The sequence below is a fragment of the Emys orbicularis genome, chromosome 4 (genome assembly GCF_028017835.1).
Source record: "Emys orbicularis isolate rEmyOrb1 chromosome 4, rEmyOrb1.hap1, whole genome shotgun sequence".
NCBI lineage: Eukaryota > Metazoa > Chordata > Testudines > Emydidae > Emys > Emys orbicularis.
In genome coordinates this window covers 111030926-111058402 of record NC_088686.1, presented here as the reverse complement: position 1 = coordinate 111058402, position 27477 = coordinate 111030926, and the positions used below count along the sequence as shown (strand labels likewise).

General features: G+C 46.4%; 1 protein-coding gene across 1 annotated transcript in view; it reads right to left on the bottom strand.

Annotated features, from left to right (window-relative positions):
• Window positions 1-2350: 2350 nt before the first annotated feature.
• LRRC56 (leucine rich repeat containing 56) overlaps window positions 2351-27477 on the bottom strand; it is a 102585-nt gene continuing 77458 nt past the window's right edge. Inside the window, exons 6-12 of the mRNA XM_065404531.1 lie at window positions 13207-13384; window positions 10994-11206; window positions 9429-9493; window positions 7539-7669; window positions 6116-6306; window positions 3627-4014; window positions 2351-2543 (exon numbers count right to left, since the gene is read on the bottom strand). Of these exons, the coding sequence (XP_065260603.1) occupies window positions 2351-2543; window positions 3627-4014; window positions 6116-6306; window positions 7539-7669; window positions 9429-9493; window positions 10994-11206; window positions 13207-13384 (1359 nt within the window). The remainder of the gene's footprint in view (window positions 2544-3626; window positions 4015-6115; window positions 6307-7538; window positions 7670-9428; window positions 9494-10993; window positions 11207-13206; window positions 13385-27477) is intronic.

Sequence of the window (27477 nt, the reverse complement as noted above, 5' to 3'; positions counted from 1 at the left end):
TGTGTTCCTCATCTGACGACAGTAGAGTTACTGGGGCAGGAGAGAAGGTCTCTATGACGGAGATGAATGACGACAAAGGTCAGAAATGGAAGGGATTGCTCCCACTGAGCCCACGAAGGCACTTCCCAAATGTCTCTTACTCTACTCCTGTACAATGGTCCCTGTTAACTTACCAGTCCATAGACAAAAACATTACTGATCATTTCCCCCTGTCCCCCACCACAGGAATACAGTGGAGAGGCCCCTTGCATGATAATGGTACAGAACCAAGCCTGTGTTTTCCTGGAAAAGATCCCATAGCCATTTGCAGAAGTGGCTTCTAAATCGGTGACCAGTTTGTGTGCAGATCAGGCAGACAAACCCAGTTGCCTGATTTGCAAGCCCAAACCCCATTTATGCATGAGAATGTAGGATTCTGCACATACAAAGTCACAAGCACAAATTGAGAGAGTAGCTAGGGGCCATTTGGAGCAGGTGGTCCTAAATACCACTCACTTTTACAATAGTTTTTATAAGCAGGGCCTGATTTTCACAAGTGTTGAGCATCTGCAACTCCTACTGACTTCACCCAGGAGTGTGGGTGCGCAGCACTTCTGAAAATCAGGCCCTAACATTCTTCTCTCTTCTATCCTATTGAGCCACACTGTCCATTTGTTTTGTTCATGGTCAGTGACACTGGCATAGAGTCAATTTTAGATGCCAGTTTAACTACACAAGCACTTTGTTGGGCGATGACTGACTGGAAATCCCTCCAACACTCATATGATTTTGGGGAACTGCTTGCGACTCAATACTTATTGTATCTGATCGATGGTTCTTTCTTATGCCCACTGAGAGAATGCGAACTTGGCTTCTGCTCACAACTATTTTGTAAGAGGAATGGGTATCAGAGCAGTGGGACCAAGTTGAAGGATTTGGGCTCTATGGTACAGCCTATTCCTTTCGTTTATATTAGCAGTGAGGCAAAGGCAACAAACTATGCAAGGGATAATTGCATAATTTAATGTATTATAAACTGTTTCCCAGAAAATATCTGTAACATATCAATTTGAAGGTAGAAAAAAATATAAGATTTTCTGATGCTTGGTTTGAGAACACCTGACATTGCTCAGATCATACACCGCAGTCATTCTTACCTATATCACAGTGTGCAATCATTTAGATCAGCTCATAGTGCTTTACATCTTACCCCAACATAGAATAAATACCCTATGGAAAACAAGAACTGCTCCTTCCCTACCCACTTCATTGTTGCTGATGAATCACTTAAAATAATTAAGTCACATGAATTTGGAAAATGTAACTGATCTGAAAGAATAAACAGGGAATGTTTGATTCTGCATGTCTGTTTGCTTGTCACTCATTTGCTCTGAAATGTCAGGGTGACAGAGTTTTCTAGGGAGCCAGCTGGACCCAATGAAACTTATTTACAAAGGTCGCTGGGTGAAATTCAGACCTGGGATGTCTAGCCATAGAACAGCAGTCCTGGGGAAGTGCTGAGAGTTCCTTCAGAGCAGAGACACGGCAGACTGACTCACTGATGTTCCAATGAGTTGCATCTTCAGTATTCCTTCCCATAGCCATATAGCTGAGGGGAACAATGAAAGATTACAAACAGATCGAAGTGGTAAATGTCAGTGGGAGAATGGAAATTAGTGCTAAAAATCAGACAGACTTCCTGCATGTTGGACTTCTGCTATCCCAGGTGAGTAGGGAACACACACACATCTGCAATACAATCATTTTAAACTGGTCTTTGCAGCAATTCCCCCTCCACTCTCAGTTGTTTCACTTGTGTGTTGAACATATAGGATCCACAGAGCGTATGCAATGAGCCTGTTTAGATGACAACAGGCTGACACGTGCATGAGTATTTGCGGGCTGAATGCAAGAGGGAAAACTGAGGGCCCTCAGGTGCCGCTGCCAAGCACTGAGTCTAGGGGACTGCAAACTTTCACTTTCCTGTGGGGCATCACTGCAGGCTCCCTAGTAACATAGCTGGGGATTAATGCAGAGAAGCCAAGTGTGCCAAGTCTTGTCCCTTTCAGCACACAAAGACCATACAAATAGCTGCTTTTTATTTAATAAGAGGTTGATCAACTGTTGAGTTGATTAGAAGGTGCTTTTTCAAGCAAGCATTTCTGACCAGCTGTAGCTTTAACTGAGACCAATCAAGCTGTTAGTACAAACAGATCTGCTTGTGCAGCTCCGTCAACGTATTCAGCTCTCATAAGACGTCAGAACACAGCATCAGCGCTGCTGGTGCTAAGTGTGGGGAACACAAACTCCAACTGAGCACTGTGGGCTTGTCCGACTCGGCTCCAACATACACGGCTACTTGGGGTATTTTCTATGACTTTGGCGTCTTGCTCTGAGTAGCTGTTGAGACACTGGGCCTGCTTGGCAACCTCTGCAGGGCAGCCTTGGCAGTCAGAGGATGGACCACATTCCTCAGCGCAAACCTCTCTGGGGTTTTTGTGGATGAGCGGACAACTGGCTGGTGATGGTTGATCACTTTGGGGGGACTCCTATCCACAGTGGCTCTGAAGGGAAGAAAAAAATTGCTATTGTGAAATGGCACAAACTGTTCTGGGGAACTGAGTGAGCCCCCTGGATTCACCCAAGAACTGCACCAAGAACTTCCAGCGCTGGGCACAACAGGACTCTCTGAGGCGTCTACACTGCTACTTCAGTTAGTTTTGAGAACACTAGACTGCTCGCCAATTTCTGTAGATGTGCAGAGTCTCCATATGGATGAAGGACTGATAGAAAGGCTGATATTGGAGTTCTATCCTGAGAAGACAGATCAGGACACAATATGAAAATGTAATTTACTGGGTCTTAGTTTTTTTGGGTTATTTTTAACTCTTTCACTGTTGGCCCCCCTCATATCTGCTGTGTCATCATTGTCCACCTGCATTTCATAGGTAGGAATCCTCCCTTGCCGCACAGCAGATGTCTTTTACCTGGGTATAGCTGGAACACGGAGTAGCATGCAGGCAACTGAAGAGCTAGATTGTAGAGTGAAACTTTTGTCTGATTTAGAAAGTAGTTCACCCTCATTTGGAGTGACCCGAACAAATAGTACAAGGGACAGCTCCTGTGTTGATACTATACCATAACTATTATGTTACCTGGAAATCAAAATTTCCACGTTCTCGGCAACTCCAAGTTTCAAATGAGCAATAAGATGCCGATATTACAATAGAAGGGTCCAATCACAACCAGCTTTGGTTTACATGACACCTATCTACTTTACGTCCACTTTTATTTTTAGAAATGCCTTTTCCCCTGAACTTTCTTTTAAAGCAAATTACTGTAAATTTCAAGGAAAAAATGTGTATCTGATGTGACTAATATCGAGATTGAATGTTAGAAGTATCCAAGGTATGAGTAATGTAAGATCGTACTAGTTTAGTTTTGGAAGGACTAAATGATGCATAGGTCACCAAGATACCAAGCAGTGCTTTCTACAGAGTACATGGTAGATACCATCTAGCTAAGAGTTTGTACTCTGTGGTGTAATAGACATCAGAGTCAACAGGGCTGCACCTTTTCTCCCCCAGTGAAGTCTTTTCTATGCTTACCAGAATTCCATAGAAAAGTCGCCTAACTAGCGAGCATACCTGACACTTGTTGATCCAACAGCTGCTGGTCCTGAAATAGGCCTCCTGGTTTGCCGGCCAACACTCTCGCTGGTCCAATACCTCCCTTCAGCTCTCAGTGGCAATGCCTCACATGCAGCAGGTGTGCTGTGCAGAGTCAGAATAGCAATCTCTTCACCCACAAGCTGGGCTGCGATTTCTGTGCTAACTCTTGATTGGGGATATTCCCTCAGTTGAGCTGCTTCTTTCTGGTTGGGCACTTTCAGACGTCTGCCCCTGATGTCTCTCACTTTTGAGGGTCTAGCTGCAACGCCCTGCATGGATGCAGGTGAAGGGGACTTTGGAGGAGAAGGTACCAGAGAACGATTCAGACTAGCGGGCAACACACTTTCTTGGGCATGTGATGAATCTGAAACAACAAGGAAGCACACTGATTTCCTGGTATGGCTAGTTCACCTAACTCTTAATGGGCCAATCCAATGATTACTGAAGTCACTGGAAAGCCTGCTTTTCACTTCAATTGGCAGTGGATCAAGTGATGAGTCCGCTCAACTCCTGTTACTTCCAATAAGATTGGAGGCCTCTGAGCACTTCAGAGGAGTGCATCCCAACTCACTGAGGTTTAAGGCACAAGAAAATTGAAGATCAAGGGATACTGAGGCTAGGTCTACACTACAGCGGGGGTCCGACCTAAGATACGCAACTTCAGCTACGTGAATACCGTAGCTGAAGTTGCGTATTTTAGGTCGGCTTACCTGGCGGTGAGGACGCGGGAAAGTCGACCGCTGCCGCGCTGCCGCCGACTCCGCTGCCGCCTCTTGCCGAGGTGGATTTCCGGAGTCGACGGCAGAGCAATCAGGGATCGATTTTACCGCGTCTTCACTAGACGCGGTAAGTCGATCCCCGATAGACCGATTGCTACTCGCCGGATAGGCGGGTAGTGAAGACAAAGCCTGAGTTTTACCAAACTCAGAAGTGCAAACAAGGCTCTCACGTTAGCATTAGAATAAGGGAAAGCGCCTAAATGTTAAAAATATTTTTGTATATTCTTTTTACTGTTTATAGTTCAGCTCATATGATCCCCAGCTGTAACACACGTGGAAGGAGAAAAATCCTGATGATGATCTATGACTAAGCCCCTTCGTTTTCAGTTTAAACCGATTTTTACCAAAAAATTCTCAGGGTTTACAAAAAGTATTATTTTGTTTATTTCTGATTTCCACCCTACCTTTGTATCAGTCAAATATGTAAAAATAACTTGTTTTATTAGGAAAATACAATACGTTGCGTGAGCTGTATGTATTACGATAATTCATTAGTCTGTGTGTATATGCAAAGCTGCCTGTTGAAGTAAGGCTATGTATTAGTCTAAAAGAGAGACACTACAAACAAACAGGCACGCACACAAGCTCTGAGGTGCGTGCACATCTGAACGTACTGATGAATCTCACGCCCACCACGTACACATTTCAAGCTGTTAGCAGATAATGGTTTAAAAATCTGATCCACTAAAATGGGAAGAAAACGAAAATCTCTATCAGAATATGTTTCAGAACACAAGGAAGTATTCAGAAGTGTTCAAAAAACAGGAGAAAAGGATGAAGTTGAGTGTATGTGCTGCAAATGGTGTGGCCCAATTATTAAATGTAAATATTTATAGGCTAATAGTTCTAAGTCCACAACAGTAAACTGTTTATTCAAATCAAAAGTTTTATTTGGGGATTAGAGATCTATTGTTTTCTTAAACTCACAGGTGGCATTGTGTTTTGAGTTCTCTTTTAGTTCTGCAGCAAACCACATTGATGAACGGAATTCAAAGCATTAATCTACTGAATACTTTTTTTCCATATTTCCATCCACCAAAATGAACCCAAATATTTACCCAGAAAAATTATTAATAGTTTTTTGCACTGATTTTCACCTATTTTTGTTGTTGTGGTAATAAACACTGATAAATTCCTGGGGAAAATTAAATAAAATAAAAACTGAAAACAAAGAGCAATGTTGTATATGTTTATCCTTAGAAAGATTCTATATATAGTAGAGATCCATTTGCTGCTGGCCATAAAAAGATTAAACTGTACCTAATTAACTGATGTACAGAATTTAGGCTAAGGACACAATCAAAAGAATGGCCTTTGAGTAATTGTGTCACTAAACCTCTGGGAGAGAAATACAGCCTTATATGTCCTAACTGAATGCAATTTATTACACTGCTTGGGTGACAAGAAAACACATTCCAATGTATTGCATCTCCAGTATTCCTTCTCATAGCCATGAAGCTGAGAGGAACAATGAATGATTACATTCTTTCTTCAGCTATCCTTCGATGCGAGGAGGATGTCTGCCAAGGTGGTTCAGTGGTGGGTTTTAAAGTGGCTGTGGAGCCTAATTCATGCCCTCCAGATTTTCCCACAGAAGTGACAGGTGTAATCTTGGAGGAGAAACAGACAAAAGTAATACATGTCAACCCTTCCCTAGAAAGTGAGAAGGCTAAGTGAGACCAGTACCTGAGGAGGACTGGGAAAGACGGGACTGGCAGGAGGAATCTGGTGAAATCCTTTCAGTTAGGTCCTCGTCATAAGTATCTCTTAGCTCATCCTCACAGCTGTCACTCAGGCTGCATTCTTCATCTTCCTCCTCATCACTGTGTATCTTCAGCACCTGGGGGGCCTTCTCCATCTGAATGATTTGCAGACACCTGACAAATGTTAAGCTCTACAGTTTTAGCTGACCCTCATTGTGCTATCTTAGAGGAGTCTACACATGAACTGTTCTGAGTACTGTACATGCATGTGGGGTCACTGCTGTTTAGAGACAAATATAGGTAACGTGGATTTACATTCACCTGGATTGGCTTACCTTTCACATGCAAAAATGGGCTATGAATTAGGTACCTAAACTGCCTGTGTTTTATTGTTTCAGATTCAGCCAACCTTTAATTAGCCAAGTGAAACATGACAGATTTAAAGGAAGGGCATCAGAGTCAAAATAAAGGCATTTTTATCTCTAGGATAAGAGTCACCTCTCAGATCCATGGAGGAAGCTCAGCTCAATATTATTTTCTCCCGTGGTGCATGGAATACCGGGGCAGAGAACTGCCATGCAGACCAGAGAAGAATTTTGCCTATAAAGTGGCCTGATCCAAAGCACACTGAAGTCAGTGAGAAAACTCCCATTTAGTTAGGCGAATGCCAACTGCTTTTGCAAATCCTGCCCTTACTGTCTAATGGAGAATACTGCTAGGACCAGTAATAACCTACCTACCGGTAAAAGAAAACACTTTAACTGCACCCTGTATCGCCCTTCCTGTGTAGAAGGAGAGTCCAGTTAACTGCAGGGCAACAATTTCCCACAGATCCCACACACACCTCACAACTTGCCACCAGCCACACAGAGGGCACTCCAGAGGTCAGGGATCTGCAAGTGGTGAGAGGATGGGAAGTAGCTGCTGGGCTGGGGGAGGAGTAGGAGAGCTAGGCAGGGGTAGTGGCTGTGGAAGGCGGAGTCCATCTTTCCCTTTCTGCTTTATGGAGTTTTGCTAGGCTGTATTAATTTTCCTCTTCCCACCCGCCCCCTCAATAGGGATGTCCCTTTAAGGAGGTTGCCAGGAAGTGGGCTGAGGGAGGGCTCACAGACCCAGAACCAGCATGAACATCTTGGCCTCCCCTAGGATCAACATGGACAATGCATCAGAGATTTCCTCCTCCTTTCTCACTCCCATGAGGTTTCCAGCAGAAGGGGCATCTAAGCGTGGAGTTTGCAAATAGATTCCACTGTGTTGTCTCTGCCTGCCTAGATATAAATTTACAAAATTAAAGGCAATTCCCCAAAACTGCCACCAGGTGGCTGAAGAGTTCGCCTTATTATGGAGATGGAACACTGAGTCCCTGCTTTATTGTAAGATAATTTAGAATCATCCCAAACTCTTACTGGTTATGATGCTCTCTCCATGCCCTCAGTTCAGTAAAGACATCTTCCCGGCTTAGATCTTCAGCTTCTTCAGAGTCATAGGTGTGCTCCATCTTGGAACCAGGCATTTGGAAAGGGTTCATTGCTACAGACTAAAAAATAAAACTAAAAAAAGTCACCACTGATAACTTGGTATTTACTTTACCGCTCACCAATCTTTGCCAACAACTCTCCCTCTAGTGCAATTTCCAAACTCTGGGCATCAGAATTTTGATGCAACTTTTGATGTAACAGTTGGGTTTTCAGTTTATCTATGACCATGTTCTTTATTTTGATATTTTTTTAAATTGTACTGAATATGATAAGCCCAGCTACAACCGCTGTTCGGATACTACGTTTCTTATACATTCAGGGCCGGCTCCATAGTTTTTGCCGCCCCAAGCAAAAAAGAAAAAAAAAAAAAAAAAGCCGCGATTGCGATCGGGAACTCTAACGCCGCCGCTTCATTCTTCGGCGGCCGGTCCTTCCCTCTGACACAGACTGAGGGACCCGCCGCCGAATTGCCACTGAAGAGCCGGATTTGCCGCCCCCTTCCAGGGGCCACCCCAAGCACCTGCTTGCTGGGCTGGTGCCTGGAGCCGGCCCTGTATACATTCACTCCAGAAACCCAGCACTGTGATGACTGGGAGCGTAATGACACGTTTAATTCTGGCCCCAGGGATACGTAGCTCTAGGTACACTGACCTGAACCTGTAATAGCTGCACCGACAGGCATTTCAGTAGCATGTGATGTGTAACATATGATTATGATGCCCTTATACAGTCTGTGCTATGCCACACTATTATTAATTCTCATTGTTTTAATTAATTCCAAAAAGCTTCATTGATTGGGCAGGGTGGGGCAGAGAAAAGGGACACTTAAATTTTCCCCCCCAATGATTTTTCTAATATTTGCTGTCAGGGATAACATGTAAAATTATATACATTGTAGTGATCTATATTTCATGTAAGTGACATGGCCCCAATGCAGCAAAGCATATATAAAGTTAAGCACACGCTTACATGATTTGCTGAACCAGGGCCTACAAGGGTACGTCTATTCTGCAATTAAATACCCATGGCTGGCCCATGCCAGCTGACTCGGGTTCGTGGGGCTCAGGCTAAGGGCCTGTTTAATTGTGGTGTAGATGTTCAGGCGCAGGCTGGAGGCCAGGATCTGCGACCTTTCCCCCTCCCAGAGCCTGGGCTCCAGCGTAAGCCAGAACCAAATCCTGTGGTCCTTACCTGTGCTTTGCTCAGGTCCCAGGGAAGTCGATGCAAGTTTTGTGAGTAAGGAATGCAGGATGTGGCATGTAATTTTCATGTGTTCTTTTACAGTCCATTGTTTTTAATTTCCTCTAGTGAAAGTAACGGTTCTCCCTACCGGTTGTTTCTCTCCTCTGTTTCTCATATACGATCACAGCTGATATCCGATAACTTTCTCATTAAATGACACAATTGGTTTGTTTTGGGTTGACACTTCCCTCCCAGCTCTGTCCAATCCCTCCCAGAACAGGAAGCCTGGAAGTCTCAGATTCATGACCCCCTCACCATTCTCTATTTATCCATTGATCTTCCAGCTCTCCAAGTTTCCTCTCCTGCCCTTCTCCATGCCTCATTTGGCCTTCCATATCCCCTGACTCAGCAGGACACTTAAGCACATGCTTATGCGCTTTGCTGAATCAGGGCCTTTAGATCCTCCCCCCTCCCCCCGCCTTCTCCAAGACTCATTGCTTTTGTATATAGTTTTCTGGACTATAGACTGGAGTGGAAATCCATAAAATACATTGAGGTCTCAGCTTATCTCAGCAGAACTCATCTGATCTGGGTGTGTCAGGCAGGAATGGAAAGCATATAGGAAAGATAACGTACACCTAGCTTTTGTCTCCGTGCATGAAGGGCTTTGATAGGGTTCCCACATATAACTCGGCTGATTCCTAGCAAAAAGAAACAAAACAAAGCATTTCTCACCAGCTTTTGACACTTTGTACAGTTCTTAAATCAGTTTACAGTCCTGATGAGATTCTGTTCTCGAGGCTATAACATATTTCATTCATCGACTGTCTGGAGCTGGTCTCCATTTCCTTTGCTAAATGCGGAGTATCCAGCGCTAGCAAGGTGCTGCTTCATGGCTCTGGATGGCTTCACTGGCTCAGCTGGTACTGCTAAGCATTTGAACTATCTGCCTCAGAGAGCTGAGAAGGAACTGGTGTTTACTGGAAAGACAGCCTCAAAATACTGGGGCAAATGAACACAACCTGACACACCTAGTCAGCATCCGAAGAGCTGATTAGATTGCAGCACTCTGGCCTTCTCAGTGACAATTGACCAAGAAATCCTAGGGTGCCTTCAAAACTGGATCAAAACAGGACTCTGCCAGACATTTCCCATTCAGCCATCCTTGGGCACCCTGCCAGTGGCCCTCAGAAGCTCCTTTGTCTTCCCCTTAATTATAGCGGAGTGTCAGCTCTGCTACAGCTAACGTTAAGATCTCCTCACTCTCCAGCTCCTTTGGCATACCTACACTGTTGTCTGCTCTGAGAGGGGCTTGGACGGAGCTCTACATCCAAATCTCAGTCATCAGCAGTGAGCCTGAATTAGCCAGAAAAATTGCTGCAGAGTGACAAAGTCCTCCACTTCCTTCTGAGGGGTGGTGCTGACACTGCAGTATTCTCAGGAGGGAAGAGCCAACCACCAGGTTGCTGAGTACTGCGCTACAATTAGACCTCTGGGCTGGCCAGCAGGCCAGAAATTTTAAATCAGTTACGTGATCCCTCACACTGGGAGACGCAGCCCTGGAAACTAAGGATACAGTCACTCACTCACAGCAATGATCCCTATAGGAATATAAGTATTGAGCTTGCATACCATGTACTCTGACCTTATGACCCCTTTTGAAGGGGGCATGCAACACAGCTTCTGAACTCCAGACGTTCTGTAGGGACAGTTTATCTTAGGACATTACTCCAGTGTTTTAACACAATGATATGTCCAAATAGTTCTGAATGTTTTCATATAAACTAGATCTGTGACCCCAGCCAATGTGGGGTCTAGAGATAAGGGCTAATGAGAACAGGTTTGAATAAAAATAGGAGGACAAACCCTACCTGAGGGGAGACTGCATAACAAACAGCAGGTGGGGAGACATAGGGCACTTTGTAGCAATGTACAACTTTTGAAGGGGGATTAAAGGGTAAAATGGGAGGGTGTCGCCAAAGGACTTTCAGCTTCTGCCTCAGGAGAAAATGAAAAAGCACCCCAAGCTCACTGTGCGGGCTTCACACTTGGAAACCTATGGACAAGCCAATGTTCCGTCAGTACTGGGGGGGGGGGGGGGGGGACTGAGAGCACATGTGCTTTTATAAAGCTGGAAGAACTTTGAGAGGGGGTTGAAAGAGGGGTGGGTGGGGGAAGAACAGACAAAGAAAATTCATCACCATGTGTCAAGTCACTGGAGTCATCTTCTAGGAATATCTCATCAGAGACAGTGGAGTCTGGAAGGGTGCTACCACAGGATAGCAAATGGACATTGCTAGATCTCCCTGCACCAGCAGGCCTCTGTGCAGTCCCGGGTCTGGAAGCTGACATGAAGCGAGCTGTAGTAGGTCTCAGACCAGAGCCAGGTCTGGTTGTTGCCTCTGGATGAGCATCTGAGAGATTTCAGTAAGATATAACTAAGAATGCAACATTTAAAATACCCTATCATTGCACAGTCATGATAAAGCAATGGCAACATGCTTAGTGCTAGAGAGAACAGAAGAAAATGCAGTTCCTGCTTCAAGAAACTTAAATGGAAACACTACACCCAGCACAGCCACACAGTGTCTGCCACTTCCTCATGTTGGGACACTTATCTGGCCACCCTCCAGCATGAACACCTGCACTTTTCACACAGTTTCTAAACCATTTAAATATTAAGCAATAGGCTGGCAAAGGAAAAACAGTCCAGCAGTATTGGGTGCTCAACACTTTTAATAATCAGCCCATTTATTTAGGAGCTTAATTTTAGGCACCTATCTATTCAAAATATCTTGGCCTTTGTTATTAATGCAAAACCATAAAACATATAGCATGTGCAAAGCAGCTAACTTAACATTACTAAAGAAGAGAAAATATTTGGCATTTCGTAACCTGAGTGCTTAATGTCAAAGGCAAAAATACAGACATGAATAGAATATAAAGTAATATGAATGCCCTGTTCTGTGTTCCACTCTATTCTCTTTCTGCTTCCCAACTTTACTATTTTTCTGTAATTCAACCTTATGTAGCCAACAGAGGGATCACTGAAGGATCATATTTTTACAGATTTTTTTCCTACAATACCTATTACTACAACTAATGATTTGGACCCACTGGGATTAAAATAAATGACAAGTGTGTGCACTTATTCCAAAATAAACTATATTTTTAATGGCGCACAGTTGGCAAGCATACCACAACAGTGGGGGTCAGGAAGCCAACCATATTGCCCACACTAATGGGAAGCAATAGAAGCAGTGATAGGAAATACTTTGTAATATTTAACTGACCATGGTAAAGCACATGTCATGCAGTATATAAAAGCATAACACGTGAACCAGGGTGACCCAATGAAATTAACAGGTTTAAAACAAAGATAAGGAAGTACTTCTTCACACAACGCACAGTCAACCTGCAAAACTCATTGCTTGGGGATGTTGTGAAGGTCAAAACTATAACTGGGTTCAAAAAATAATTAGATAAAGTTCATGGAAGATAGGTCCATCAATGGCTGTTGGCCAAGATGGCCAGGGATACAATCCTATGCTCTGGGTGTTCCTAAACCTCTGACTGCCAGAAGCTGGGACTGGATGACAGAGGATGGATCACTCCATAATTGCCTTTTCTGTTCATTCCCTTTGAAGCATCTGGCACTGGCCATTGTCAGAAGTCAGGATACTAGGATAGGTGGACCATTGGTCTGATGCAGTATAGTCGTTCTTATGAACCAGTTTTGCCAAATAATGTACTGTCATGTAGTTACATAGGTCACTATTTATGAGCCATCACACTGTTTACCACATTCATTTCCAAGATTTCACTTGAATTTCTCAGTTCAAAACATACATACAAGAAGAATACTAAGGGCTAGAACCTCAGCTGCAGATGAGACATGCTGGGTGGTTTAAGCCACTTTTACATTTCTCTGATCCGAGGGCTAGCCTCAGGGCTGCTCTAAATTACTCCCATTGTTTCATAGCCACCTTTGGACAATCACTGGAGAGCAGAGGCATTCTAGCCATACTCCATTTCTCCTAGCCATTCACCTGACTCAATGGCCTAGCAGCCAATATGGCATCCTTAGAGTACCGGAGGATTCCCCAATGTAGGAGGGAAGAATCCTCCACTGGCTGGTTAAGAGCAGCACAAAGCAACCTCAACGGGGCAGAGGTTCTGGCCATAAGTTTGAAAGTGCAGTTACATTCCAAAGAATGACCATGAAAATGGCACGGTGAAGTTCCATATTTATTGTCCCACCGTGAATTCCATAGCCAAGCTGCTCATTTTCCAAGTGAAGAGATTGAGTTTCCTATCTCCCAGCCCTGAAAGCTCAGCTTGGGATCTTAGAGTCCAGCTGCACTCTTTCTTTCTTACACATCAGCACCAATAAATGGTGAGAAATTTGACATACCAAACCGAGAAATGTCTTTGGCTAAACTGCCCTCCTTAATGGACTCCTTGACAATTAGCCAGTCCTTGTTCATCTTCCTGGAGGGAGGGATGGTGATTTGATTTGCTAGTATTTCATCCAAATACTTTAAGTGAGGGATGAGTTTTTTCACTTCAGCTCTGTAGTTATAACCTGGCACCTGGAAGAATTGAGAATGTGGTCATTTTAACAGATTGTTCAAGAGAAACTAGACTATTACAAGCAATATGGAGCTGTTCACTTTGTATGAATGCTGGATAGTTTGAAGAATGCTTTGAAGGGGCAAACCAACCCACTTCAAAGAATAAATAGAAATGTAACCATACATTTCAAATCTCACTATGCTTCTCTCTGATGGAACTGCTACTCAAGCTGCTGATGTACTGACAACACAAGCTGCATAAAATAAAAGACTTATTTGCAATGTATTTAATCAACTACCTCAGCACCTATTACCATAGCATTTGGGTGCTGTACAAAACTGCAAACAATACACTGCTCTCCATGGGAAGATTGGACAAACTCAACCCATAAGCACCCCCCTCTCGCTACTTTTGGAATTCTTTGGTTGCAGCATCAACTTCAGGCCATAGTGTGACTAAAAAGATATGCCTGGGCTGGAAGGCTTCCAAACCCAGTGTCTGATGGACCAATAAGGAGCAAATCTCTCAGAGCTAGATTGCAACTTTAGGCAAAACTGTAAGCCAGGTGCATATGCAGCCCTGGGAGGCACGGTGAGTGCTTCTGTATATTAGAGGAGATGACTCAATTGAAATCTAAGCCCCTTTCCTGCAAGAGGGTGCATGCCAAGGACAGATGCACAAAGGCTCAAATGAACTGTATCTAGGTTTCTTTTCTGAGACTTTGGAATGACCCCTCCCATGCACACATGCTGGTTATGACACACGTTGAGGGGCGCAGCTTTTTCTGGACTAATAAATTGACATTTTGGATTATATGTGAAATGGTCCACGTGCACATCGCAATGATGGAGGAATTATGAATCGTAGGAGAGAGAAGTTTAATGTTACCTACGGTGGTTATTACACTATGGTTCTGAATCTCCTGTGAATGTTGGGCATTTCTAACAGATTAGGACACCACAAAGACATCTATACATGGCATCTCAGCTTTGGGAAAATTTAGTGAGGCGTACAGGTGGGTTGGGACATGCATTTTGCAACACTGGTTAAAAAAAATTTAGATTCAAGAAGGCAGCAGACAATATTTGACTGTTTCAAATTCACTAGCAGTTTAAAGAAAGCACAAAGCAAGATTGTCCTGGTGATGGAGTGTGAGGGGATGGCTCACCTGAATGTTAACATCTGCCTATAAGTAAGGCTGCGAGTTTGTCACGGAGGTCACGGATTCTGTGACTTTACGTGACCTCCGTGACTTCTGCAGCAGCCAGTGCACCTGGCCTGAGGGCAGTTCAGGCAGCCCCTGCGCCAGTCGCTGTTGCTGGGGCAGTCTCAGGCCACAGAGAGCTGCGGGGGCGGTGCCCTGGGCGGAGGCAGCGCGCAGAGCTGCCTGGCCATGCGTCCGACTAGCAGCTGACCGAGGGGATGTCGCCACTTCCAGGGAGCCCCCAGGTAAGCGCCACCCAGAGCCCGCCTCACCCCATCCCGTGCCACCAACCCCCTGCACCCTCCCACACCCAAACTCTGTTGCTGCTGCGGGGGTGGGGGGAATGGTGGCACGGAGCCAAGTAGGGAGCCTGCCAGCCCCGCCAACCTCCCTCCTAACACCAGCAGGGGTCCCGAGCTGCGTCACCTGGGCTGCCCTCCCTCCCCAGTAACTTGGGGCACCCTCAGGCAGCCCCCCCCAAGTTTTAGTCGGGGTATATAGTAAAAGTCATGGACAGGTCACAGGCCGTGAATTTTTGTTTTGTGCCGGTGACCTGTCCGTGACTTTTATTAAAAATACCCATGACTAAAATGTAGCCTTACCTATAAGTCACTCGTTTGGTCCTGAGTTTTTGTCTTTCACAATATTACATGTTATATCACCAATTCCCAGTCAGCCAAGTCCTTGCCCACCAGTAATGTTGTCACACAAAGAAATCTTTCTGTAGTAGCAGTCTGTATAACAACTGTCCATTCCCTTCCCACAAAACAACACACAGACCGGCAGAGGATATCTGTCAAATAAAGCATATATTTGCTGGCTGCTGCTAAGAAGAGGCAGACACTAACCTGACTAACTGACTCTTTAATCTTAATTTAGGAATAGCCTTAACCAATCATCATCCCTTCACGTAGCACATGTACTTTGTACAGGGCGCTGGCTATAGGTTTACAATGTATAGTGCTGTCCTGTTTGAGAGATGCATCATATTACACTCACATGGCAATACTGCAAACAGCAGCTGTAATTGGGGCTACAGTATTTATCATCAGGTTGTTGCTTTTGGTTTAGATGACAGAGGAAGATGAGGTCATCTGAAAATCAAATTACACAAAGCAAACAGGGAGCCTGAAGAAAGAGCAGTAAATCTAGTTAATCATTTTGTAGATAAAAAAAATACACAAGCTCTTACCGAGGCTGTACTGTGGGGTACAGTATGGCATGCAGCTTGAAATGTTAGACTTGCCCAACTGGGGAACATAAATGTAAGTCCACCTCTATTTTTTCTACCTCCCAGCTGAATTTTCTATACCTCAGTCAGTTGGCAAAAGCATTAATAGGAACAAAGCATCTGACAGAGCCCAGGGTGAAACTCTCAGGAATGGAGGGTAGAATGGGTTTTGTGATGGCCTCAGGGCCAGGGGCGGCTCCAGGCACCAGCGCAGCAAGCGCGTGTCTGGGGCGGCAAGCCACAGAGGGCGGCCTGCCGGTCGCTGTGAGGGCAGCAGTCTGGAGGCCTTCGGCGGCATGCCTGTGGGAGGTCCGCCGGTCCCATGGTTTTGGCAGCAATTCAGCGGCGGTGTCACGTTATTGACTTGAACTGGGACCGTATAGAACATGGTTACAACCAAAGTCCTGTAGTGGCACCAAATCTTGTATAAAGGGGGTCAAATGAGGTGTCTAAGACAAGGTTATGGTTTGCTGGTTATGATTATGCTGTCTATATGTGTGTATCAATTTTGTAGTTAAAGTTATGAATATTGGCTCTATACTGTCTGTATTTCAAACTTATGCTATGCTTCTGGGAAACTTCCCAGACAAGTTGGTGTTAGCTCTGCCTAGCCTGCTTGATGGCCCATTAAGGACCATCAGCTATACAATTGACCCATTGAGAGAAGGCAAATGCGTCTTGCAACTCAGCAAAGTATGCAGGGACTGGCCCATGTGACTCCAGACTCCATTTTGCTGTAATTTTCCACAGTAAGGACAAAGAAATGTTCTTACACCTGGAAAAGACTATAAAAGGCTAATGCCTCTCCTCCATCTTGTCTTCAATCCTGCTTCTTATCTCTGGAGGGACTTTGCTACAAACTGAAGCTCTGAACAAAGGACTGAGGACCCATCCCAGCTGGGGATGTACTCCAGAGACTTGATTTGAACCTGCAGTTTATTTCATCACTGCTACAAGCGTAAACCAAGAACTTTGCCATTACTATATGTAATTGATTCCATTTAACCAATTCTAGCTCTCATCTCTATCTTTTTCCTTCTATGAATAAACCTTTAGATTTTAGATTCAAAAGGATTGGCAACAGCATGATTTGTGGGTAAGATCTGATTTGTATATTGACCTGGGTCTGGGCTTGATCCTTTGGGATCAGGAGAACCTTTTTTCTTTTACTGGGGTATTGGTTTTCATAACCATTTGTCCCCATAACGAGTGGCACTGGTGGTGATACTGGGAAACTGGAGTGTCTTAGGGAATTGCTTGTGTGACTTGTGGTTAGCCAGTGGGGTGAGACCAAAGTCCTCTTTGTCTGGCTGGTTTGGTTTGCCTTACAGGTGGAAAAACCCCAGCGTAGGGCTATAACTGCCCTGTTTTAAGCGATTTGTCCTGAATTAGCACTCTCAGTTGGGTCCCGCCAGAACCGCATTGTTACAGGCAGGTACGCCGAAGCCACAGGACTGGCAGATCACCCATAGAAACGCCACAGAATCCGCGTGACCGTGGACCGCCTGCAGGCATGCCGCTGAAGGCCACCTGACTGCCATGCTTGGGGCGGCAAAAAACATAGAACTGCCCATGCTCAGGGCTCTGGAACTTCCCACGGAGGGGTCAGAGTGAATTTGTGAGTTGCCTCTTTTAGAGCATGGTAGAATACATGCCTCTCTGAGGAGGCCTCCCATCAGTAGAGGCAAGAAATGGCTGATTAATCTGTCTTCTCCTAGAATGACCCTGTCATAAATATAAAGGGAAGGGTAACAACCTTTATGTATGCAGTAACATAAAATCCCTCCTGGCCAGATGTACTGAATCACTTTACCTGTAAGGGGTTAAGAAGCTCAAATAACCTGGTTGGCACCTGACCAAAAGGACCAATAAGGAAAGAAGATACTTTCAAATCTGGGGGGGGGGGGAGGTTTTGTTTGTGTTCTCTTTGTTTGTTCCCTCTTTGGAGAGAGAGACCAGGCAGGTAAAACGTCTCCTGAAAACATACCTGAAATGATTCATCTAAGATTACAAAAATTGTAAGTAAGGCAAGGAAATGCATTAGATTATCTTTTGTTTTAGCTTGTGAATTTTCTTGCTATAGCTTACTGCTCTGCCCTCAGGCAAAGAAAAAAACAAAACAACTCCAGCTGCTCTCAGCTAAAAAAAAAAAGAAGAAAGTTAAAAAAAAAAAAAAACCCCACCTCCCTGGTTTTCAAGCAGCCAAGAGAAAAAAATGTGTCCTTTTAAAATCCTGAGGTCTGTGGTTCTGGTTCAAAATGATCCCACCGCGCTGCCAGCATGTCAGGGTTCCCTCCCCACTCTGAACTCTGGGGTACAGGTGTGGGGACCCGCATGAAAGACCCCCTAAGCTTATATTTTACCAGCTTAGGTTAAAAACTTCCCCAAGGCACAAATTCCTTTCCTTGCCCTTGGACGCAGGGCCGGCTCTAACTTTTTTGCCGCCCCAGGCAAAAAAGAAGAGAGCCGCCCTGCCGTACCCCCCGCGAGCGCCGCCGAAATCCCCACCCCCCCCAGCGCCGCACGGCCCGAAGCCCACCCCCTCCAAGTGCCGCGCCGCCCGAAGCCCCCGCCCCTCCTCCGAGCGCCGCACCGTGCCAGCCCCCGCCCCCCCGAGCACCACGCCACCCAAAGCCCCGCCCCCCCAAGCACCACGCCACCCAAAGTCCCCGCCCCTCCCTCCGAGCACCACGCCGCCCAAAGCCCCACTCCCCTCCGAGAACCACGCTGCCCGAAGCCCCGCCCCCCCGAGCACCATGCCGCCCGAAGCCCCTCCCCCCCGAGCACCGCCCGAAGCCCCCCCCTCCGAGCACCACGCCGCCCGAAGCCCCCGCCCTCCCTCCAGCGCCGCCCGAAGCCCCCGCCCCTCCTCCGAGCACCATGCCGCCCGAAGCCCCCGCCCCCCCTCTGAGCACCACGCCGCCCGAAGCTCCCGCCTCCCCTCCGATCACCACGCCGCCCGAAGCCCCCGCCCCCCCTCCGAGCACCACGCCGCCTGAAGCCCCTGCCCCCCCAAGCATCGCCCGAAGCCCCTGCCCCCCCTCCGAGCACCGCGCCGCCTGAAGCCCCGCCCCCTGAGCACCACACCGCCCGAAGCCCCCGCCCCCGCTCCGAGCGCTGCGCCGTCGAATCCAAAAAAAAAAAATTGAGCGCCGCCCTGCCCCAAGGTGCCGCCCCAAGCACGTGCTTGATCGGCTGGTGCCTGGAGCCAGCCCTGCTTGGACGGCATTGCTGCCACAACCAAGTGATTCACACAAAAATTCAGGAAAGGGTCACTTGGAGTCCCTATTCCCCCAAAATATCCCTCCAAGCCCCTTCACCCCCTTTCCTGGGGAGGCTTGAAAATAATATACTAACCAATTGGTTACAATGTGAGCACAGACCAAACCCTTTGGTTTTTAGGATACTGAAAATCAATCAGGTTCTTAAAAGAATAATTTTATTTATTAAAAAAAAAGTAAGAATCACACCTGCAAAATCAGGATGGAAGGCAACTTTACAGGGTAAATAAAAAGATTTTAAAAACTGAGGATTCCCCTCTGACTCTGCTTCCCAGTTACAAAACAGGAATGAAACTACCTCTTAGCATAGGGAAAATTCACAAGCTAAAACAAAAGATAATCTAACACATTTCCTTGCCTTACTTATAATTTTTGTAATCTTAGATTAGTCATTTCAGGTATGTTTTCAGGAGATGTTTTACCTGCCTGGTCTCTCTCTCTGTCCAGAGAGGGAACAAACAAAACCTCCCCCACCCCTAGATTTGAAAGTATCTTCTTTCCTTATTGGTCCTTTTGGTCAGGTGCCAACCAGGTTATTTGAGCTTCTTAACCCCTTACAGGTAAAATGATTCAGTACATCTGGCCAGGAAGGATTTTATGTTACTGCATACATAAAGGTTGTTACCCTTCCCTTTATATTTATGACAGGGTCATTCTAGGAGAAGACAGATTAATCAGCCATTTGTTGCCTCTACTGTCTTCCACCATGGCATGACCCTATCACAAGTGGGTTTTTTTTTTACAGACTGAAGACACCAAGTGATAATTATGTCTTCTGAATATGTTACTACATTTGGCGATGGGCAGCAAAGGGGATAGACATAAACTCCTTATAGCTCTAATACCTATTGCGTAGGTTCTGATAGTAAACTACAGCTATGGAGTGACAGAAAGTGCACTGTATTATCTCTATGGGAATAAAAACAAGCAAGAAGACATGATCTTTCCACTAGAAGCAGGCATGGATTTATTTTTGTAGAGACTTTTGTTTCTAATCACGTCTTCAGCAAGGAATGAAATGTCAATAACAAACACTTCAATTATAAATAGTTACAGTATCTGCCTCTGAAGTACACCTCTGAAAGTACAAAGAAGGAAAACAAATGTAGAACAATTTGTTAAGGCACAGCCTACTGGATCTCTGAAAAGAAAAAACATGACAACTAAAACACTGCACTGTGCTGGTGCCGTCAGTGACAGATGTGATCAAGCCAATAATTAAACATAAGAAAGTGATACAAATCTTCACGATTATTATATGCATGGGTTGAAATACCCACACTTGCACTACATGACTGAGCTTTTAGGGATGCTATCTAAGCTTTCAAGCTTAAATGCTTACACAAATGAATTCTATGGATGTGAATGGTTTAGAGTAAACAGGGAAATTATATGGCATGTGATACAGAGGAACAGGGCTGGCCTTAGTGAAAATGGTGCCCTGGGCGAACTTGTATTTTGGCGTCCCTCCTCCCCCTCCCACCATCACCCCTGGGTCCTACGGGCTCCCCTCCCCGCATCATCTCCGGGCCATTACCTATACTGCTTATGGAAGTCCACAGGAAAGTCCATTCAGTGTAGATGGGCGTCTCCCATGGTCCATTGTGAGTTAAGTGTCCCCTGATGAGCCACTTACTTTGACTAGTCCCTCCACGAGGTGCTGGCTAGCTAACTACCTTGTGGTGTTACCCCAGGAGCAAACATTTGAAATCCAGGTATAGAGCCAATACTCATAACTTCAAATACAAAAATGATACACGTATACAAATAGCATAAACATATTCAGCAAATCATAACCTTTTCATAGACATCTTACGTGTCACATTTTGTACAAGATTTGTTGCAAGTATGTAACAGTGGTTGCAACAATGATCTACATGGTCATGTTTTAATCAGATAACATCACAATGAATAACTGATCCAGCTAGAAAATTCCTAGGCCACTGTCAGCAGAAGCGCAGAAGTAAGGGTGGCCTGGTAAATGGTATATTGCCACACTTACTTCATTGCTGCTGCAGTGGCTTGTGGTGCCTGCGGCTCAAGGCAGGCTTTGCACTCTCACATGGGGGCTGTATCTTGCCAGAGCCCATAGCCCTCAGGTAAGCCCCTAGCCACTCCTGGCTCACCACGAGCATTTTGACAGGAAGTACCAAGCAGTAATAACAACAATAATAATACAAGTGTGTGTGTGTGTGTGTGTGTGTGTGTGACAGAGTGTGCTTGTATGTATGTGTGTGTGAGAGAGAGCCAGTGTGTGTCACTATGTGTTTGTGGATTGTGTGACATAGTGTGTGTGTGTGTGTGTGTGTGTGTGTGTGTGTGTGTGTGTGTGACAATCTGTGTTGGGGGACTGTGAGAGACAGAGTGTATGTGGGTGTGAGAGCCTCTGTGTGAGTGAGTGTGTGTTTGTTAGGGAAGTTTGAGTCCCACCTCCCCCCCAGCTCAGCCCGGTTCCACCCCCCTCACTCACATGGAAGTTTTGCTCCTCCTGGCCCTGGCCCGGCCGGCCCGCGCCAGAGACTGAGCGGCGCCAGGCCGCAGGCAGGGAGGGACTCGACTCCGCTCCAGGCAGCGAGCGGTGGGATGCACTGCCAGAGACCAGCCCCAGCCGTGCCGCTGTGGGCTCCCTGGGTCTGGGGCAGAGCCAGAGCCCTCAGCCAACTGGCTGAGGAGCGAGTGAGGGTGGAGTCCGGGGGGCGGGGTCAGGGTCAGGGAGAAGCCCGCCAGCCCAGCACGGGGTAGGGGTCAGAGAAGAGAGGAGTCCGGCCACAGCCAGCCAGGGGAAGCCCAAGCCCCATGTGGTGTCCCCCTGGCTATGGCGCCCTGGGCGTGATCTCCGTTTGCCTAGCCCTAAGGCCCTGCAATCATAGTGCCATCCCTTTGTTTTCTTTCTTACTCATGCATTACCGGTCCTCTGTAACATCAATGTAGAATGCTCAAATTCCTAGAAAATACATTACCTCCCAAAACATCTTGGTTACATATACTGTATCTTGGTTTTAGCCTACCACTAATAACTTGGGAGACTTGTGCTGCAATGAACATTCAACCTAATTTGTTTATCTCATGTTTATCTCTTGAGAATTGATGAAGACCTGCAATTACAGCAGCCTGAAGAAAATGATGGTGGATCATTTGTTTTAACCCAGAATAACTATTCTCCATGTACACAGAAAGTTTGCAAAGAATATACTTTTATTCAGTTTATCGGATAAATGTTCTAGAACAGTGATTCCCGATTTGTCATCCACAAACCACCAGTGGTCTGCAGAGCACTTCCTGATGCACCAGAGAACTGGTTGATTGAATTATGCTGACTCCACTGATTGTTTCAAGATGCTACAGTGCACGGATTTAAAGTTTCCAGATTTAAAGATTCCAGTTTTAGAGCTATTACCTGTTCCAACGGTAGTCCCCATTTTAAGTAAAGGAAATATTGCTGGAATCAACAACATCTCTAAAACTGGAATTAACTTGTTAAATGCATGCACTGTACACCACATTCAGCATTTTTCTAATATCATTTTTGCATGTATACAACTGCTGTAGTTGCCACTGGGATGTTATGCAATCCAAACAGGAAGGGAGGAGAGATGGTTATTTTGACTGCAAAGAGGATGGGCCTGTCCACAAGACAATCTCTCTATTAAGACCTGACCTATGCTATGAAAAAGTTTGATAACTTCTTTTCAGAAGAGCCCCTCACTTTAACATGCCACTTTAAAGTTTTATTTTGGTGGTCTCCTTTCCTCTTGAAATTCCTTGAAGCCACAAAACAGATTATCAGAATGATCCAGAGTCACTGTATTAACACATTAATCTGGTAGATATCCAGATTCAAATTCCTGAATCATATCAGGTTTTTAGTTTTTGCTGGTATATTTCAACTTCAGTATTGGTATTTTATGTGGTTTAAGAGACAGGAGAAGGATTTAATATGGATGGACAGATAATCACATGAGTGTATTGCTAATTCTAGGTGCTTTGCCTTGCTCTTCTACACTGGTGATAATATGCTTTTTACCACAGTTGCCAACTTTCACGTGGTAAATAAGTACCCTGACTTTCACAATAAGCCAAAAATCAAGCTAATCCCATTTCAAAACAAGGCCAAAACAAGCCAATCCCTAAGAACTCCAACACTCTATGTGACTAGATCCCCCTGGCGTGCAGTCTGGGACTGTGGTGGGCCCGCTGTGCATTGCTGACTCTCCCCCCGCCCCCTTGCCCCTGCTTGCTGGGAGCCAATCAAAAAAAAAGAAGCTACAACAAGCTACAAGCCAAAAAGTAGCCAACAAGCAACTCACAAGCCAATTAAGCCAAAAACAAGCCCAATTTCTGCGTTTTTTTCACAGGTTTGGCATGTCAGCTTTTTACTACTACACCCATATGAAAGTAATAATGAGAGAAAACAATCATGCAGTCTCAAACTTAAAATGGTCATTTTGGGTTTCTCCCAAAAGCATGAAAAGAGGGGGATGAGGAAGAGGACAAATTGAAAGATTAATGTTGTTACATTGTATTGCTGACATCCTTCTGAAATCACAGCACAAGAGGCTGAGGTTTTTACAAATCGCAGCAGAGTTATCTGACAAAGCTCCATGATCTCTCATGTTTGAGAAGTTTAGTCCCCAAAGAGCAGAGATAATGTAACTGGTTTCCAGAGGCCTCTCGGGCACTGCAAGAATAGACAAGAAATGTTGAGGGTGACTGGCCCCTAATGTGAGGATACAGAACACTTGGGTGGGACCATATTAAGCGATTAAAAAAAATATTTTTAAACTAACTAGGGCAAGATGCAAACTGGTGTCCTGGCTGAAAGACTTTGATCTCATTTCCAATAAAAACTGGGAACCAATGGAGACAAATGACCCATTGGTACCAGAAAGGCTGCAGGAGCTGGCACCTTTCAGAGCAGCTGAGAACTTGCAGGTAAATCTGTTTTATCTGTAAGGCCTAGCTGATACCAGTGGGATCATTTGTCTCCATTGGCTCTACCTCACTCCTTAGGGAGACATGCAGGATACGTGCTTTGCAATGCAAGCTGTGGGAATAGGTGCCCCATGCCTAACGGTGAGGCAGGGGACTTTGAAAATCTTCCCCCTCATTCCATGCCACTAATTCTGGCTTGGCTTCAGTGAAGGGAGCTTCAATGTGCCCCGTTCAGCTAACTCTTTGTGTACCTTGCCCACATGTTCAGCCACGCTTCCCTGTGACCTGCTCAAATCTCTCAATGTGGATCTCACCCACATGCCAACTGAAAGCTGGTTCAATTGTGGCCTGCCCAGCTCTCTCAGTGTGGGCCTGACCCATGTACCATCTGGGGGCCAATTTCACTGCTGCCTGCTCATGCCTCTTGGCCTGGACCTTGCCCCCATGCTGTCTAGGAGCTGGGTTCCTGTGGCCTGCTCAATTCTCTTGGTGTGGACCTCGCTCATACGCCGACTGGGAGCTGGGTGCAGGCAGCCCGCTGTCCCTGCCATTTCTGAGGGGAGGAGAGGTGCTGTCTTTCAAACCCTCCTCAGAAAGCCACAATAATTTTTTATTTTTTTAGTTTAGCAGTTTTGAGAAGAAACCTTCAAAGCCATAAAGAAACCTGAGAAATAGTTAATTACAAATCTTTCAAAAATCCTCTGAAAGCTCTGCTCCAAGGGGCACCCTGGAGTCTGCTTGGAGGCAGAGAATTCTGGGAAGTTCTTCTGAGGGCTGGTCCTAAGCCCAGGCTCAGCGCAAAGATCTTGACTGCCCCACTGGCCATGGAAATGAGGAATGCCCACTGTGAAGATTGACATGGGGACTGAGAAAATATTATTTTCTTGCTAAAAGGTAATGGAGGTTTAAAAAAAAACAAAACTTAACAGCCTGCTCCATGCTCCCTGGTGAGCAGTGAAAGGGGTTTGGGCTGGCTAGAAAGCAGGAAGAAATTAAACTCTAGTAACTCTTGGGCAGGTTCGCAGCAAATGGTAATAGATTTAATGTTGCACAAATATGTCCACTAGCGTGTGGGAGAAAAAATGGTTACTCACCTTTGTAACTGTTGTTCTTCGAGATGTGTTGCTCATATCCATTCCAATTAGGTGTACGCACGCTGCGTGCACGATCGTCGGAGAATTTTCTACCCTAGCAATACCCGGTGGGGGCTGTGGAGCCCCCTGGAGTGGCGCCTTCATGGCGCTGGATATATACCCCAGCCAACCCAGCGCCCCCTCAGTTCCTTCTTGCCGGCTACTCCGACAGTGGGGACGGGGGGCAGGTTTGGAATGGATATGAGCAACACATCTCGAAGAACAACAGTTACAAAGGTGAGTAACCGTTTTTTCTTCTTCGAGTGCTTGCTCATATCGATTCCAATTAGGTGACTACCAAGCCTTACCTAGGCGGTGGGGTCGGAGTGAGACATCGCTGTGTGCAAAACCGCTGATCCGAATGCTGCATCGTCTCTGGACTGCTGTACAAGCGCATAGTGAGCGGCGAAGGTGTGGACCGATGACCAAACCGCCGCTCTACAAATGTCCTGGATCGGGACATGAGCCAGGAAGGCAGTTGAGGAGGCTTGGGCCCTCGTGGAGTGGGCGATGAGGCGCGGGGTCGGGGCACCGGCCAGGTCATAGCAAGTACGAATGCTGGACGTGATCCAAGAGGAGAGACGTTGCGAGGACACCGGTAAGCCTTTCATCCGGTCGGCCACTGCAACGAAGAGTTGCGTCGTCTTTCTAAACGGTTTCGTACGCTCAATATAGAAAGCCAGGGCCCTGCGTACGTCCAAGGAGTGCATACGCTGGTCTTGATGGGTGGCGTGTGGCTTAGGATGGAAGACCGGGAGAAATATATCCTGGTTCACATGAAAAGCTGATACCATCTTGGGAAGAAAGGCAGGGTGGGGGCGAAGCTGCACCTTGTCTTTATGGAAGACTGTGTATGGAGGCTCAGACGTGAGCGCCCTGATTTCAGAAACACGTCTTGCTGAAGTGATGGCTACAAGGAAGGCTGTCTTCCAAGATAGGTAAAGGAGTGAGCAGGTAGCCAATGGCTCGAACGGGGGCCCTGTGAGCTTGGAGAGAACCAGGTTAAGATCCCACGCCGGAACGGGTTGGCGTTGCTGTGGGTATAGCCGGTCTAAGCCCTTGAGGAATCTGACGACCATCGGGTTAGAGAAGACCGAGGAAGCGAGTTCTCCTGGGTGGAACGCCGATATGGCGGCCAGGTGAACCCTGACCGAAGATATCGCCAAGCCCTGCTGTTTTAGGGATAGGAGATATTCAAGTATAAGAGGAATAGACGCTTGCAAGGGGGGCGTGGCCCGCTGCTCGCACCAACAGGAGAACCGTTTCCACTTGGCTAAGTAAGTGGTCCGTGTAGAGGGCTTTCTACTTCCCAGTAGAATCTGTTGCACGGGATGTGAGCATCGTAGCTCTGTCCAATTCAGCCATGGAGCATCCACGCTGTAAGGTGGAGCGATTGCAGGTCGGGGTGACAGAGTCGGCCGTGGTCCTGAGCGATCAAGTCTGGGCATAAGGGAAGCGTGATCGGAGTTTGTACCGATAGCTCCAGAAGTGTGGTGTACCAGTGCTGTCTTGGCCAAGCTGGAGCGACTAGAATCATACGTGCCTTGTCTCTGCGTAGCTTGAGCAGCACCCTGTGGATCAGTGGGAATGGAGGGAAAGCGTAGAACAGCTGGTCTCTCCACGATAGGAGGAAAGCGTCCGACAGGGAGCCCGGAGATCGCCCTTGGAGGGAGCAGAACACGTGGCACTTCCTGTTGGCTCGTGAGGCGAACAGGTCGACCTGGGGAAATCCCCACCTCTGGAAGATGGAATGGATGATATCCGGGCGAATTGACCACTCGTGCGTCTGGAAGGACCTGCTGAGATGGTCCGCCAGAGTGTTCTGGACTCCAGGGAGGAACGATGCCATGAGATGTATCGAGTGGGCAATGCAGAACTCCCACAGGTGAATGGCCTCTTGGCATAGGAGAGACGACCGGGCTCCTCCTTGCTTGTTGATGTAGAACATGGCTGTGGTGTTGTCTGTGAGGACTGACACGCAACGGCCATGTAGGAGACCGAGAAATGCCTGACAGGCTAGGCGCACCGCCATCAGCTCTCGAACATTGATGTGCAGAGCTAGTTGGGATGCGGTCCACAGGCCCTGGGTATGGTGCTCCCCGAGGTGAGCGCCCCAACCTAGAGATGAAGCGTCCGTGACCAGGTGCAGGGAGGGTTGTGGGGTGTGAAATGGCACTCCGCAAACCGCCTTGTGATCCAGCCACCAGGTAGGTGAGAGAGGTCAAGACCGAGTTCGGAACTGTGACCACCATGTTCAGGTTGTCCCGATAAGGACGGTACACCGACGATACCCAGGCCTGAAGTGGGCGAAGCCGAAGTCTGGCATGCC